We start from the raw sequence: 15,943 nt of genomic DNA, 5'->3' as shown, positions 1-15,943 counted from the left end.
GCTGGGCCGCGCGGTACCGAAAGCTCTTCGGCGCCCGACGCGCTGACGTCGCCGCCCAGCGGCTCGCCCGGCGGGCTTGGACGGGGACCTGCTGCTTGTGCCCCGCGGAGCGTCACCTGCTCTGCTGGGGACAGTGCCTGGGATCTCCTGTGGCCACTGCTGCTCGCCGCGGCAGGTTGAAAGAGATGAAGCCGGTCGCCGCCGACTCCAGACACCCGGCGCGGGGCGGGGGCGGCACCGGGGGGCTCCTTGGGAGAGAGCACGCCTCGTGCAGGGAAAGGTCCCAAGAAACGAGTCGGAGCTGCCCGGGTGCCCGCCTGAGCCACCTTGAACGCTGCATCGGGCCTGAGTCTAGATGCGCTTCCGGTCTCGTGGATGTGGGTTCCGAGTTTTGCGGGGGGACCGCAAGGGAGCCATGACCTTAGCCGAGTGTTGTCCTGAGGACCCGGGCAAGGTCCTCCCTTCATCCTGCAGACGTGCGCCAGTCTTTCCCTCGGCGCCACACTCTGGCCACCGCCTGAGGCCTGGCGAGGGCCTGAAGGGAGGGTCAGGAGGCGGGACTCGGAGCCTTCGCTCCATTCCCCGCCCTGCTCTCCATTCTCAGCGCCAGGGCTTCTCTTTTCCTTTGGTCTAGCTGAGCTGTACCTTTTTGTTTGTTTGTTTTTCAACATATATTTATTTTGCGGGAGAGAGAGCGCGCGAGAAAGTGAATCCCCCCCGATGTGGGACTCCAGCTCACCAACGTGAGGTCACGACCTGAGCCCCAATCAAGAGTCAGACGCGTAACCGACCGAGCCACCCAGGCGCCCTTAACCGAGTCCTATCTTAACTGCTTCCGTTGATCCTCGAAGAATCTATTTCCAGTAGCAGAAATAAAAGCCTGAGATGAGGTGTGTTCGTTTAGAGTCGATGCCAGCTGTAGGCTAGAGACCTTACCGCAGGATCTTAGGACACAAAACGTCACGTGGGACGTTGGCTCAAACCGCTGAAGGGAGGACACTGCGGGCTGTCTCTAAACCTGTCCTTGTGACACGCGGTGGCCCGTAGGGTGAGTGGGCCTGGGGGAGACAGGCGCCCACGTCGGTTTTCTCCCGGTTTCCTGGGAGTGATGCCCGGGTGCAGAGGCCGTGGTATGCCTGCCCTTCTGGGCGAGCATCCTCCCAGTGGCGGTGAGTGCCTCAGTCCCCTCGGTCTCTGGGGTGGCCGGTGAGAACACAGCAACAGAAACCCTTCCATTTCTACAAAGCTGCAGGTGTTTGATTACGCACTGACTGGGGACCTCGGGTTCCTGAGTACAGACTGGCTGATGGTTCTTACCGCCTTGTCCTTCCCAGAGGACCTACCAGGCAGGGAGCAGATCGTATCCCAAACCAGTTCACTGTTTAGCCCCGAGAGTGCCAGGACTTTTTGGCATCCGGGAAAGAAGGACTCAGGACCTGACTGTGGGATGGCGACCCGGGCTGAGGGCAAAACTGCTGTTGGGGGTGAGGGTGGGGGTGGGGGCAAGGGCAGGCTGGCAAGGCTAGTGTTTGTCCACTAGGGTGGGGAGTGTGTGCTCCACACGTAGCATGTCATTTAACCCTTAGGGTGACCTGAAGTCGGACAAGCTGGGGGGATTCAAATAACTTGCCCGAGGTCACAGAGTAGCGGTGGGCTTGGTGTTGCAGCTCGAGGGCGTGTCCTTGAACTCTCCCGGCGGTGTGGGCCTGCCACTCTGGCCCAGGAGGGCAAAGGTTACCCAGGTTCTAGGCTCTTCACTCGGGAACCGCAAAATCTTTGTGCCCATCCTTCCTCCCATCCTCGCTCCTTTCTCACTAAAAAGACCAAAAGAGAAGCGGCCATTGGCCTGTTGCTAACGGAATGAGTTCTCAATGGCAGCGGGCTCAGATCGCCAGCTCCGTTCCTCCCGTCCCCTCCCTCCGACTGCTCTTCTGGTTCCAGCTGCTGGTTGTGGCTTCAGATGTATCCTCTTACCTTTCAGAACCCTCAGTACCCTGACATCCCCGCCTGACGGACTCCCCGTTTCTGTTCTAACTGCGGTGACGCTCTCTCTCTTCCAAGCGAAGAGACAAAACCAACCCCCAGAACGTTGGTCTCTGGACGCGTGCATGCTAGGATGTCACACAGTTCTCTTAATGTAACGCTAAAAACAAGGTATGAGAAAGTCATTTAATTGGTTTTTTTTCCATCTGTAATTTTTCTAGGTTGAACACAAATGTGGAATTATATCGAAGTCTGCAAAAATTGCTAGCTGACAAAAAACTTGTGGATTCCCTTGATCCAGAAACCAGGTACTGACTGCTTTGCGTTCCTTATGGTTGTGACCACAGAGGCCAGCAGATGGCTCTCCCACCCCCACCCCCACCCCCACCCCCACTGCGTCTCCGCACTCCGGAGCCCCCCTCCGTCTGCAGCCCCCTCCGTCTGGAACATTTCTTCCCGGAGTCTGCACGACTCCTGCACTTTCTTTAGGCCTTCACTCCTCCTCTGTACCAGGTCATGCCCTGTCCTCTTACCCTGCTTGTGTTCTCTTCTTAGTCCTGACCTTTTCCAGCATTTCTGTTTGCTCATTTGTTTCCATCTCTCCGCCACCCTAGATGGGGAACTCCGGGAGGGCAGGGATCTGGTCTGTTTTGTTCAGAGCTGAATCCGGCTCCTAGAGCAGTTCCTGGCCTGTAGTAGGTGCTTACCAAAGGAATGAGTTCCTCTAAACAGTTGGGAATTACACTTAGCTTCATGCGTGAAGTTCCATCATCGATACCACCGGAAGATAGAAACCAGTTGATTTTATTGACTGGTGGGATGTCAAGATCCTTGAAATGATTTCCTTTGTTTCCTTAGATTACCTTTATTATTCCGAACTGAAAAAGCTACATTTCTAGGTCAGCCCCCCAAAATATTTGATACAGGATCTTGGATACCATGTTTCTTTGCACACATTTATGTACGTATTAATAGTTTTATAACTTTGTTATTAAGCCATCTATATATTACTCATCTCGTGGCTCAGAGGGTATACGTTTTCTTACCTGTTTGTGTTGTTTACTTCTTTTCACTCTCCGATTCTCTCTCCTCCTGCTTCCTTCTCTCCTTTCTGTCTCCACACAGGGCTTCTGAGCCCCCACGAAGCCCTGCTCTGCAGGGATCCGTTGATAATGGGATTTTGTTATTTATCTGATGTATGAGTACCGTGCCATACGAATTGCACAATGAGGCTGTTTTGGGGGCATTAATTTCCCCCGAGTTCCTAGTATGCAGATACTTGTTTGACCTTATTTCACTTCGTCAATTCTCATGCTGAGGATACTGGGAAAGCTGGTGGTATCATCAGACTAGTTTGTCTTCACTCCGATTTTAGGCTTGAGCCTGATACTGTCTTCATTAGCAAAACAAGGAGAGGCTGAATGCCTGCTCATTGTGCTGCATTTATACTCAGCTGGTGTTGACTGAGTAGTGACCACAGGTTATTCATTATCTGATTTTGCTGAAGATTGACTTTTCTGTATTTAATGTGTAAAAATTGTAGTGGAATAACGGACCATTTTAGGTACAAAGGACTTGTTCTGACAGGATGCATACCGCATTTCTAGATGTTCCTAAAAATGCCAACAGGATTTTTTTTTTATTTTTTATGTTTCTACTCTTAAGTTTTTTAATGCTTTATTTTTGAGAGAGAGAGAGAGAGAACATGTTGGGGGGGAGGGGGAGAGAGAGAGAGAGAGAGAGAGAGAGAGAGAGAGAGAGAGAGAGAGGGAGAGGGGGAAGGAGGGAGACACAGTATCCGAAACAGGCGCCAGGCTCCAAGCTGTCAGCACAGAGCCCGACGCGGGGCTCGAACTCAAGAACTGTGAGATCGTGACCTGAGCCGAAGTCGGACGCTCAACCGACTGAGCCACCCAGGCGCCCCATATGAAGTTTAAATGAAATAATGAAAGTAAAATGCTTTGCCAGTGTCTTGCACATAGAAGCCATTCAAAGAATGAGACCCTTCCATCCTTAAAGAAAGGTAGAACAGAGAGCCCGTCACTTAACAGAATAGAAACAGAGTAAGAATAGTGTTTTAATGGTTTGGGATAATGGGTCCCCTCTAGTTAGGTGTCAGTTGATAAATAGTTATGGAGGATCCCTTTTTGCTCAGTTTCTTGGAATGTATCATAAAGAAGAGGATAAAGAGATTTATGTGGCAAGGAATTTTATCATAGCATAGATTATAGAGTGGGAAAAATGAAAATATTTTTAGTTCGTGGGACCAAATGTTACGAACGTTAAAAGCCATGGTTTTGAGGGCATTCAAAGAAATGTTCAGTGTTTGTGGTACAGTTTCACAAGAAAAAGCAGGGTACAAACGTCCATGTTAGTTGGCTCCCACTTACTCAGAACAAGGAGTATAATATACTGAGAGTAAATTGGATAGAAGCCAAGGGAAGGTCTTCTCTTGTTGGTGTTAGCCACACGTTCGTTGCCACTGAGACCGTGTCTTCATGAGACCAAAGATACTGCCTCTGCCCGTGCATTTCGGGACGGACATCCCGTTGGGTGTCCCCCACCGGCTCACCCAGCCCAACAGCCAGGGCGAGTGATGTTCCAGTCTGAGGACTTCAGTGCCCTTTACGTCCGTTCGGAAACTCAGCAAACATTCTTCCAGCACCTACTATGTGCTAATTTCCCTAACCTTATCGTAGTTAGTTTCACGTCGTCTTAAAAACATAAGCAGATTGGGGCGCCTGGGTGGCGCAGTCGGTTAAGCGTCCGACTTCAGCCAGGTCACGATCTCGCGGTCCGTGAGTTCGAGCCCCGCGTCAGGCTCTGGGCTGATGGCTCGGAGCCTGGAGCCTGTTTCCGATTCTGTGTCTCCCTCTCTCTCTGCCCCTCCCCCGTTCATGCTCTGTCTCTCTCTGTCCCAAAAATAATAAAAAACGTTGAAAAAAAAAAATTTAAAAAATAAAAAAAATAAAAAAAAAAAAACATAAGCAGATTGGAGGGAAATATAAGAACTTTAATAGGGGTTGTCTTTGCTGAGATTAGCGATTTTAATTTTTTCCTACATTTCTACAGTAAAGCTGTTATACAGTAAACTTACATTATATAATGTAATAAACTTACATTATACAATAAATTTCCATCCCTATTTATCAACCCCCATTATCTTTTTTGTGCTTTGTCTTATAAAAACAAACAAAATACCTTTGCTAGAAAAGATAAAGCGGAATGTTTTTCAGGTTGACTGTTCAGGAAGGGAGATCACCGTGAGATAGAGATAATGGGGATATTTTAGGGGCTCGAGTGAAGCCCTTAACATTATTTAAGAAAGAAGGCGAGTGACTAGATTATTAATGTGGTCTGTTGAATTTTCAGAATTTTTAGAAGAACGTTAATTCTGTCCGTTCAAAGTATAGTGGGCAATAGTCAGGAAGATAAGTATACCCTTTCTAAAGAGTCAGGGAAAGCCAGGAGAGTAGATCAAATATTTGGATAATTTAATTCCCGAAAAAAAATAGTTAAAAAAATTACTATTGACAGAAAGAGGTGTTACACTTGAAATTGGTTCCAAGTGTGCAGCAGGATTAAAGAGAAAAGAAAACAAGTCCCATCAGCCAAGAAACCCAGCTTCCGGCACAGCATCAAAGAATTTAATGTTCAAGTGGCTGCTACCAGTTGGAAGAAAAACTGAAAACCTCATGCAGAAGGCCTTTGAAAAATTGTCCAAGTGTACGCTGTTTCATGTTTTTAATTATTGGGGTTTGGATGGAGTTGAAATAAATAAGTAATTATCATGGTGGCGTTCACAGGTTTGTAGTCTATGAATAAGGAACAGGCTTCTACATGTAAAGCTAATCGTAACTATTTTTCACGCTCTGTGATACATGTATTGACTTTTTAAAACATTGGTTGCCGCTGTGTTTCGTTCTCTCTGCTTATTATATTTAAGCATCCATGACTCGCTCGCGTGGCTCCAACATAGCCTTTTGCAAAGATTCTGTGTTCTCCGAACGATTTTTTTTTTTTTTTTTTTTTTTTGGATTAAGGTTGTTGAGTGGAAATCACAAATGCCTCTGGAGCCTACAGCAGAGGAACCTGATTTGGTTGGTAGTGGGGGACAGCCCGCAGAGGCCTCGCAGCGGAGGATAGGGTGATTCCTGGGATGCCGGTTTAATCACACTAAGGACTGCTGACCTTGACAGAGGTCGTCCCGGAGGGCCAGAGGGCTGGCAAGGGTTACAGCAGCCTGGCCTAGGCTGGAGGTGTAGGGAAGAAGGGGTTAAATCGGGTGATTGCCTCACTTCTGGTCCTCCTCCCCGTCACCACCCAAATAAATAGCTACCACTTAAGGAGTAATTTTCACATGCTAATAAAGAAGTGAGGTGGAGTTATTTGTTACTTACAGGTTAGTAATACTGGCAGAAGTGCTTTCAGAAACGCTCTCGTTTCCTGATCCCGATACATATCTACCGGTCAGATTTACTTACGAGTGGGATTAGATCCTCATCTCCCGGACATCAGGGACCGTGTTTTCCACTGAAGTAGATTTGAAGAGCTGTGTGTACTCGTCCTGTTTCCATAGCTCGCCAAATTTTCTCTCAATCAGTACGTGTATGAATTCAGTATTTGGGTTCCTTTGGCATCTAACGGGAAAGTAAACAACATCAAGTTAGCTTAGAACTAAAAAGGGAGAGATGGACTTCTAAGGATAAAATACTACAGGAGAAAACTAATGAAAAGGTACCCCTTCCTTTAGATGTTGTTCAAGATACTTTCTGCTCCATGGTTTCCGGTTCTTCTTAGTGTCCTGATGAAATTGTTACATCAAGGAAAGGTGGGGAAAATTAGGGCATATTTTTAAGTCTGCAGATGCATTTGATGATTATTAAAAACCTTGTTCTCACTGGGTGTTGTATGTAAGCGATGAATCATGGGAATCCACCCCCAAAACCAAAAGCACGCTGTATGCGCTCTATGTTAGCCAACTTGATGATAAATTATATTAAAAAAAAATTTTTTTTTAACATTTATTTGTTTTTGAGACAGAGAGAGACAGAGCATGAACGGGGGAGGGTCAGAGAGAGAGGGAGACACAGAATCGGAAGCAGGCTCCAGGCTCTGAGCCATCAGCCCAGAGCCCGACGCGGGGCTCGAACTCATCACAGACCGCGAGATCGTGACCTGAGCTGAAGTCGGACGCTTAACCGACTGAGCCACCCAGGCGCCCCAAATTATATTTAAAAAAATGCGAAGAAAAAAGATGTTGCTTTCTACGGTGCATGCTAGTATGAATTCTGGAAATCGTGAGGGAACCTTCCATCACAAGTCTTAGCAGATAGGGGAGGAGCGTGGTGGGTGGGAGCTGATAAGTAAGGAACCTGCCTTTTAACAGCGATGCAGGAATGAACGGTGATGGTTCGCATAGTGCTGACCTGTGCAAGGATGTTTCTGTTGGTCTCTCTTTGAAGTTCCCAAATTCTTCATTTGTATCCTTGTTAGGACACTTGTATCTTTAACCTTGTGTTCATTCATTCAAAAAGTATCGGTTTCCTTTTGGGACCCGTGCCTTGTGGAACACACACGTCTTTACCCACAAGCAGTCTATGATACTCTGTAGTTCCGTTAAATATCCATGCTGGATTATAGAGTTTTACCTACTTGCACTTAGCATGTGTACAGCCCACAAGTAGTTATTTGGTGGGTTGCATAAAGTATGCAGCAAGTGTTTTTTTGAAGGAAAGATGGTGGACAGTCAAAAAGATGTCCATCTTTTCCAGAAAAAACAAACAAACAAAAAAAACGGCAGATAAGTTGGCCTCATTGGAGAAATTGTCATTCCTTTGTCAGTTAACATTGTCAGTTTAAGACTTATCGTACAGTTAGTATGACATATATGATACTAACTCACCCATCGGAGAGCTTAAAAGCCCAGTCCGTCAGCTACATGTTTGGACTGACTTCTAAGATGTTAAGCTCCTGGTTTTAAAGAAAGTGTGTGTGTGTGTGTGTGTGTGTGTGTGTGTGTGTGTACACATCTGACTTTTGCAGAGTATGGTTGAAAAGTCCAATTTATTTACCAAGAAAGTGATTTTGTGAATAATTATTGTTACCCATTATAACCTGGGTTCGTTTTGTTTATAGGCGAGTGGCTGAACTGTTTATGTTTGATTTTGAAATCAGCGGAATCCACCTAGACAAAGAGAAGGTGAATATTTCCTCTCTGGTTTTTCCTCTTGTTTTGCTCACGTCCAGTTGGTTTCTTTGTTGCTGTCGCCCTTGTGTGTTGCTTAAACTCGTTTGTCATAAAAACTCTTAGGGTGTTTGTGTCGCGAGATACTTCGATTAGTTGTGTCTGAATGGAGTGCTCAGACTCTGCCAGTCTGCCACCCGTGACAATTCGGAATTAAGACCTTGCTTGAGACACTGGGGGTGTTTTAGATGTGCATTTAGATGGGCAATATCGGGAAAGAGGCACGTGAGCAGGAAGGCTGAGAGTTGCGAAGGTCAAGGTTGGAAGTGGACGCACAGGGAACATTAAGAACTTGACAGAAGTGCACGTGTTCACATTACACACGTCTTTGACAGATCCACACGGTTTTGTTCCGGAAACAGGAAGCAGGGGTTCTACAGCGTCTACCCTGGGACAGGAGCGACCTTACCCATTGTTCACACCCCTCCTTTCACAGATACGGAAATAGGACAAAGTGATCTGCTCAAGTTCTCATCCTTAGTATCCAGAGTTTCTAGCCCTGGCCACTTCTCTTTCTAGAACGCAGTATCCTACGAAACTTGAACGCCTCATTTCAGTATGAGGGCTGGGAGAAAGGGGGTGAGTTGACCACCCCTGAAAATCTGCCCGCTCCACAGTTATCTCCCTACTTGCCTGCAGTCTATTATGGTTATTTATTTTTTTTTTTTTGTAGGTATGTTTCTCCTAATAAACAGAACATAAATCCACTTACCTGTTAATAGAGGTTAGTTCGTCAGAGTATTCTAGAAAGTAGAGGTCACAGTCTTGAGGGTATGTGTCATCTACAATAGGTAACATCATTTTGATTGGTGCTGGGTTTGAGTAATGCTGGGGCCACTTGTAGACACGTGGATGTGTTTATGTGGCTTTAAGGGCTCAGCACGAGACTCCTGACCGAACCCTGAGCCCACACATGCCTCCCAGCAGCCTTGAGAGGCTGACAGGCACTACTGTAAATTCATGTTGCTTAAAATCGGCCTCTCTTCAAGCCAGATCTTTATTACCACTTCTCGGTATAATGAGTCCACTGTTCTCTGAGTCACTCAAATAAAAATTGGGGTTTAGTTTGCGTTTTTTATTCCTAGTACTTTCATGCCGTAATTCGTGACAGAATCCTCGGATTGTTCTGTAGAGCTTCTGCATCTGTCCCCGCCCCCCCGACAGCTCACCTTGAACCTTATCGCCACACTGAGCTGTCCTAAAGGTCCTGGTCTTGCTGACACTCATTATAATTGATAGTTAAGCAATTGATAATTAAGCATTTGCTGTTTGAAGCATGTGTGTTTCATCACATCTTTATAGCCTCTCTGAGGCCCTTGCTGTCGCTCCCGTTTTGTAGATGAGGGACTGGGGCACCTCGAGTTTCTGTGATCTACCCAGGGTCACAGGGCCAGTAGCCGCAGGAGGCTCGGACTCCAGAGGCTGCTCGCCAACCCGGCTCGGGTTGTCTGCTGGTCAGTCTGACCCGTCTGTGAACGTCGAAGTGATTTCCTTAAAGTCTTGGTGTGATCCTTACCGTCCTGCCCAGAACCTTTCAGTCACTCTCCATTGCCTGTTGAAAAAGTATCAATGGCAGCTAATACGTAACGAAGAGTGTCCGTGGCGGTGCTTTCCCAGCCTTCCCTGTGCTCCCCTGTAACTCGTGACACCGTTGGGCCACTTTCGTGCGTGGTCCCCATCCTCCTCCTGCTGTCTGCTCACCCGGCCCGCCTGCCTCAAGCCCCCGCCAAGGCTTCATCCTCAGACCACCGTGTCCGCAAAGCTCTTACCAGTTCCCCAGATGAAAGTTTGTATTCATCTGAACTCCCATTCTATGTATTTCATGCACATGGCATTTACCTCTTCCTGCCTTTTCTCGAAGCGGTTCCTGTTGCGTTACTTGTCTAAATTCCAGGCTTCTCAAGGACCAAGAACATGGGTCATGTTTTTTTTCCAGTTTTGGCCTCAGCAAATATTGAATGACAGTATGGGAATCATAGTAATACTAGCTAATACTAATCAGGTCTGATATTCAGAAGGACGATAGTGGAGAATACTGTCGTTCCTAGTAGAGAAAGTAGGTGAACAGTCTTATTATTTTATGTAATCTTCAGGAACCATGTTTTTGAAACTTTACCCAGAAGTGTTGGGTGTCAGGTCAAGGTCAGTTTTGCCAGCATTGAACTTGCTGCTTTTACATCTTGAGTGTTCTTACAAGGGTAGCTGCCCCCCGCCCGGCAAGTAACTCCCTGGGAACTCATGAGCATTAAACATGCAAGTCAAGTAAACCTGCTGAATTCCTCTCTTATAATTTCTGTCTGTTCTCAAAGGTGTGCCACTAAGACAGGTAAGAGGAGACACGTTACCCTTTTTAGAAGAGAGATCTTGAAAGAAACCCACCAACATAATGTACACATTATAAAGGCCTGTATGTTTTTTTCTGTTTTCTTCCCACATTATTTCTTATTTTATTGTAAAGGTCTCGCATGAATATAATTGAAAAGTTTAAAATTAATGGAAGTATATATTTTTTAGCAATCATTTGATAACTTAGCACAACAATCTCATAGAATTCTTAGAAGTGTGAATACTGCATCTTTATCCCAGAATGATGAAATGCTATGCCTAGAAAATTGGTGAGGGCAGGAAGGAAACCCAGTTTTTAATTCCAGGGGGACTTTAACAGGCGGTAAATTCTTTGAAATAATTTTATCACTTTATTTTTTCATAGTCAAGGTTTTGTGGAACATTTTGGAACTGTAGTACTATTCCCCATCTTTTGCCTTTTTGGGTTATTCCAATGATTACCATTAGGTGGTGATAAATGGTCATAGTAGAAACAAAATAGGCAACAGGAAATCTGGACTAATAAAGACCTTGAAGTATCTGAAAACTCAGTTTTCCCACGAAGTTCGAATTTTCTGTATTGTAGAATTTTTGGTTATTAATATATACTTAATTTTTTCCCAGCATCTTACCAAGTGTACATCGGCATCTAAAATACCTTTTTAAAAAAAATTTTTTTAAATGTTTTTATTTATTTTTGAGAAGAGAGAGACAGAGCATGAGTGGGAGAGGGGTAGAGAGAAAGAGGGAGAGAACCCGAAGCAGGCTCCAGGCCCTGAGCTGTCAGCACAGAGCCCGACGCGGGGCTCGAACTCACAAGCCGCGAGATCACGACCTGAGCCGAAGTTGGAAGCCTGACCAATTGAGCCACCCAGGCGCCCCTCTTAAATACCTTTAAAAAAAAATTAGTGCTGCTTAACCATGTTTTGGGGTCATAGTACAGTTCAGAATGTGCTGACAGCTACTGACCCCCTTCCCAGAAAGACGTGCATCTGATTTCACCCGAAGCCTTTCACAGGTCCAGATGCCCATCTAGTTTCCTAGTAAGAATAACTGCAAATTCATCCTTGTCCTCCAGTAGAGCTGGCTGATTATGTGCACTGTAGTTAGGTTTCATTCAGAACATCTGTGTCACCCCTCGGCTAATACATGCTTTCTTAGGGGATTGTGTATCCTCAAGGTGTGACTGCAAGAAAAAACCCCACATAGGTGTGCCAACACCATCCAATATCATGGTCAGGGGCTCGGCAGGCTGACGGGTGCCAGGCACGGAGCCGGAAGATACAGTCGGCCCTGCAGGCTCCGTCTGGCTCTGCCCCCCCCGACCCCTGCTGGCCTTCGCTAGCTAATCAAGTGTGTGCAGAGGCAGAACTGCTAACGTGTGTCCCCCTCTGCATGCTCGTTACACTCTTGTGAAGACTTACAGTAATTCCTTTCCTTCCCTTTGACCTTTCTGTCTAATCTTTTAGGATCGAGGATGTTTTCAAATGTGTCCTTCAAATACTCTTTTTAGCCCACAAACACTTATAAGGATCATACTGATTAGATTCAACTACCTGCTATTCTCTGATTCGCTGAACGAAGAGGTTTTTGGGGGGATAGGGAAGGATTGTGTACCTCCCTATGTTGTTAATTTCAAAGATTATATAACCTAGGCATAACAGAACTCTAGAACGTATGTAAATATTAAGCATAGAAACACTATAAAAACCATAGGATAATCATTTTGTTAAGATATTAAAAACATATCAAAAACAGAATTCATATAGTTCGTAGTATATTATTATATATTTATGGCACAAGCAATGTACTCAATATTCATTTCATTTAATATATTTAGTATCTTATTCAATATGTTGCTTTACTGTCTTAGTAGATGGTCTGTTAAGTCAGTTGTGAAATACTACTTTAAATGCCTTTAAATAACTTTTACTCCCTCCGCATGTAGCGTAAGAGAGCAGTGGACCTGAATGTTAAAATCTTGGATTTGAGTAATACATTTCTCATGGGAACTAACTTTCCCAACAAGATTGAGAAGCATCTTTTGCCAGAACACATTCATCAAAACTTTGTAGTCGCTGGAAATCACGTGGTAGTTGATGGTCTACACGCAGAATCTCCAGATGACTTGGTATGTGTATTCCCCTCGCTTTATAGTCTAGGTCTCATCTGTGTTTGCTACTGTTTGAACCCAAAATTCAGTGATAATGTAATTATACCTTTAAAAATGCCTGGGTGTTACTAAGCCCTAAAATTGGACTGTGGGATTATTAATTCTGTAAATGCTTTGAATATGAAAATGGTTTATTCATCTCATAAAGAACTCCTCATTTAAATTTTTTTTTATTAAAAAAATTTTTTTTCCTAAATGTTTATTTTTTTTTTTTTTCAAACACACAGTGTGCCCTAAATGTTTATTTATTTTTGAGGGAGACAGAGACAGAATGCAAGTGGGTTAGGGGCAGAGAGAGAGGGAGACACAGAAGCAGAAGCAGGCTCCAGGCTCTGAACTGTCAGCACAGAGCCCGACACGGAGCTCGAACTCACGAGCTGTGAGATCATGACCTGAGCCTAAGTCAGACGCTCAACCGACTGAGCCACCCAGGGGCCCCAAGAACTCCTCATTTTTAAAGTACGATAAAGAAATATATAACAATTACATTCTAGACTACCCAGATTCTTACTGCCTGTTGTCTTTACCTGGTTAAAGGTGCTTTATAGCACGTGTGTTGGGTAAAATTGGGTATGGTTGGGTATGTGCCCCCAGACCCCATGACTGAGAACTCCAGTCAAGTATGTGTTTATACCCCATGCTAGTTTCTGTATCTAAAAGCTTTATTCACTCTGTGTAAACCCTTATTTATTATTTTTTTTAATGTTTATTTTTGAGCGAGAGAGAGAGAGAGAGAGAGCGCACGTGAGTACAAGTTGGGGAGGGGCAGAGAGAGAGGGAGATACAGAATCCAAAGCAGGCTCCCAGCTCCGAGCTGTCAGCACGGAGCCCGACTCGGGGCTCGAACTCACGAGCCATGAGATCATGACCTGAGCCGAAGTCGGACGCTTAACTGACTGAGCCACCCAGGTGGCTTACTTTCATTTTAAAGTAGTGATCACCTGTAGAACAGAGGGGGTGAGAGTTAGCCTATATTTTTATTGCGTGGGCCTCCGTGTCACGGTACTTATTATACCTTCTACCATTTACATTTTAAATGTAGGTGCGAGAAGCCGCTTATAAAATTTTTCTTTATCCCAATGCTGGTCAGTTGAGATGTTTGGAGGAATTGCTCAGCAACAGAGACCTGCTGGCAAAGTTAGTGGGGTACTCCACGTACTCCCACAGAGCCCTGCAAGGAACACTAGCCCAGAGTCCAGGTAAGCTCGTTTACCCAGCTTTTTAAAATAGAATTTTCGCAAAACTCAGCTTCTATTTTACGTGGCTCTAAATTAGCGTTCTCTTTTTAATATCCTCAGAGCCCCATTTATTGAGATTTTCTGCCTGTTTAGATAGACCTGACCTTTAAATAGAGCCAGTAATTGGAAATATATTCTCTCCAACCGAGGTAGTTTATTTCTTGTGCACGTCGAGAGTGAAGTCATACTTAAATTTTCACTGATGCTAATTTAAATTCTGTTCATTTTAAGTCAACCGGTTTCTGTGTTCAACCCAACCACGTCGGTTAGGATTAGGATGAGAGGAGGGGAAAGATCAATGTGTCTGCTGAAGACAAGGTTGAATATAGGCTAGGACTATAAAAGCACGTGGGTATATGAACCTCCTTTTCAGAGGGAAGAGTGCTGGATGGGAAGGTGGGAAGAAGCATCCTGGGGTTTGTGAAAGTCTTGCCTTGTGCTCTGCTGAGCTCTTTATGATTTATGGTATATAAAGGAAACGTTACACGGTAGTACAAATATAAGCGTATATGGTAGGTTTGTTCAAAGGCAGATTAAATTGCCGTGATAGTTCACACAGGGTCAGGAGCAGGGTAGCTGTGATGCTGGGACTGTTCAGTTCAAGATACCTGTCAGAGCTGGAACCTCCAAGACTTGGTGGTGGGTTGAGAGGGAGGAGGACACGGTGTGCCGGCTACCCTTGGTTTCCGGTTGAGCATCTGGGCGGACGTGCCCTTCACGGGTTGAGAGGGAACGCTGGAAATGAACTCTGTGTGGGCGGAAGATCACATCGTTGATTCTGTTCTGTCTTTATTCCTTCCGTGCGTATCCCTTCTCTCTCTAGTATGTTCCTTCTCCAGAGTGTTTTTTTTTTTTTAATTTTTTTTTTCAACGTTTTTTTTTTTTTTTTTTTTTTTTTTAATTTATTTTTGGGACAGAGAGAAACAGAGCATGAACGGGGGAGGGGCAGAGAGAGAGGGAGACACAGAATCGGAAACAGGCTCCAGGCTCTGAGCCATCAGCCCAGAGCCTGACACGGGGCTCGAACTCACGGACCGCGAGATCGTGACCTGGCTGAAGTCGGACGCTTAACCGACTGCGCCACCCAGGCGCCCCCAGAGTGTTCTTAAAAATGGCCATTTCTTTTGCAAGCAGCCGTCTCCCTTGACCCTTCGAGGCTCTCTGCGAAGCCATAGGCACATCTCACTCCCCCCTTTGCTCATGTCGTTCCCTGCATGGGGAACAGCTCCCCCGTCCCAATCTGTCTGTTCAAATCCTATACATTTTTCAGTGTTCAGCCCCAAACCCACCTCTTTCACAAAGCCTTTTCACTTTTCACTTCCCTTAGACGCCCTTGTCTCTGAACAATTTGTTACACCCCATTTAGCTCCTAAATAGATCGTACACCAATTTGTGTTTTTCTGTGGTCGTTGTGGTCACCAGATTGTTAGGATGTTTTATTATTATTATTTTATGTCCGGTTGACCCTTGAACAGTGCAGGGGTGCCGACACCCCCCACCCCCTCATAGTTGAAAATCCACATGTAACTTTTGACTTCCCAAAACTTAACTACTGACAGCCCACTGTCAACTGGAAGCCTTAACCAATGACAAACGGTTTGTCATCCATATTTGGTACGTTATATGTATTATGTACTGTATTATAATAAAGTAAACCGGAGGAAAAACGTTAGTAAGAACATCGTAAGAGAAAGCACGTTTATAGTACTATACTGTATCTGTTGAAAACTATCCACGTGTAAGTGCACCCACACTGTTCAAACCCGTGTTGTTCAAGAGTCAGCTGTGATAATAGTATGGTGCTTACTCTGGGCTGTTATTCAGTGCCTCCACAGCCCTATGAGGTAGATGTTCGTATCCACTTTATAGGATAGGAACCCAGGGTTAGTTATTGTGCCAAAAAGTGTCAGGGCTGAACCCTAAACCCATGCCCTAAGTGTATGGTCTTTGTAGGCTGTTTGAGACCAAACAGATGTA

General features: G+C 45.3%; 1 protein-coding gene across 6 annotated transcripts in view; it reads left to right on the top strand.

Moving 5' to 3' along the window:
- The window catches only part of LOC102960672 (mitochondrial intermediate peptidase), a 162,892-nt gene that overhangs the window by 7,012 nt on the left and 139,937 nt on the right, over positions 1–15,943 (top strand). For all 6 annotated transcript variants that reach the window (XR_006216036.1, XR_006216046.1, XM_042982618.1 and 3 more), the window contains exons 4-7: positions 2,205–2,291; positions 8,122–8,185; positions 12,504–12,686; positions 13,771–13,927. Coding sequence is in view for 4 of the 6 variants with exons in the window: in XM_042982618.1 (XP_042838552.1) it covers positions 2,205–2,291; positions 8,122–8,185; positions 12,504–12,686; positions 13,771–13,927 (491 nt within the window). In the remaining 2 variants the exon portion in view is untranslated. The remainder of the gene's footprint in view (positions 1–2,204; positions 2,292–8,121; positions 8,186–12,503; positions 12,687–13,770; positions 13,928–15,943) is intronic.

This window comes from Panthera tigris, chromosome A1 (genome assembly GCF_018350195.1).
Source record: "Panthera tigris isolate Pti1 chromosome A1, P.tigris_Pti1_mat1.1, whole genome shotgun sequence".
NCBI lineage: Eukaryota > Metazoa > Chordata > Mammalia > Carnivora > Felidae > Panthera > Panthera tigris.
The sequence above is the reverse complement of the archived record's forward strand: the minus strand, read 5'-3'. Positions and strand labels throughout refer to the sequence as shown.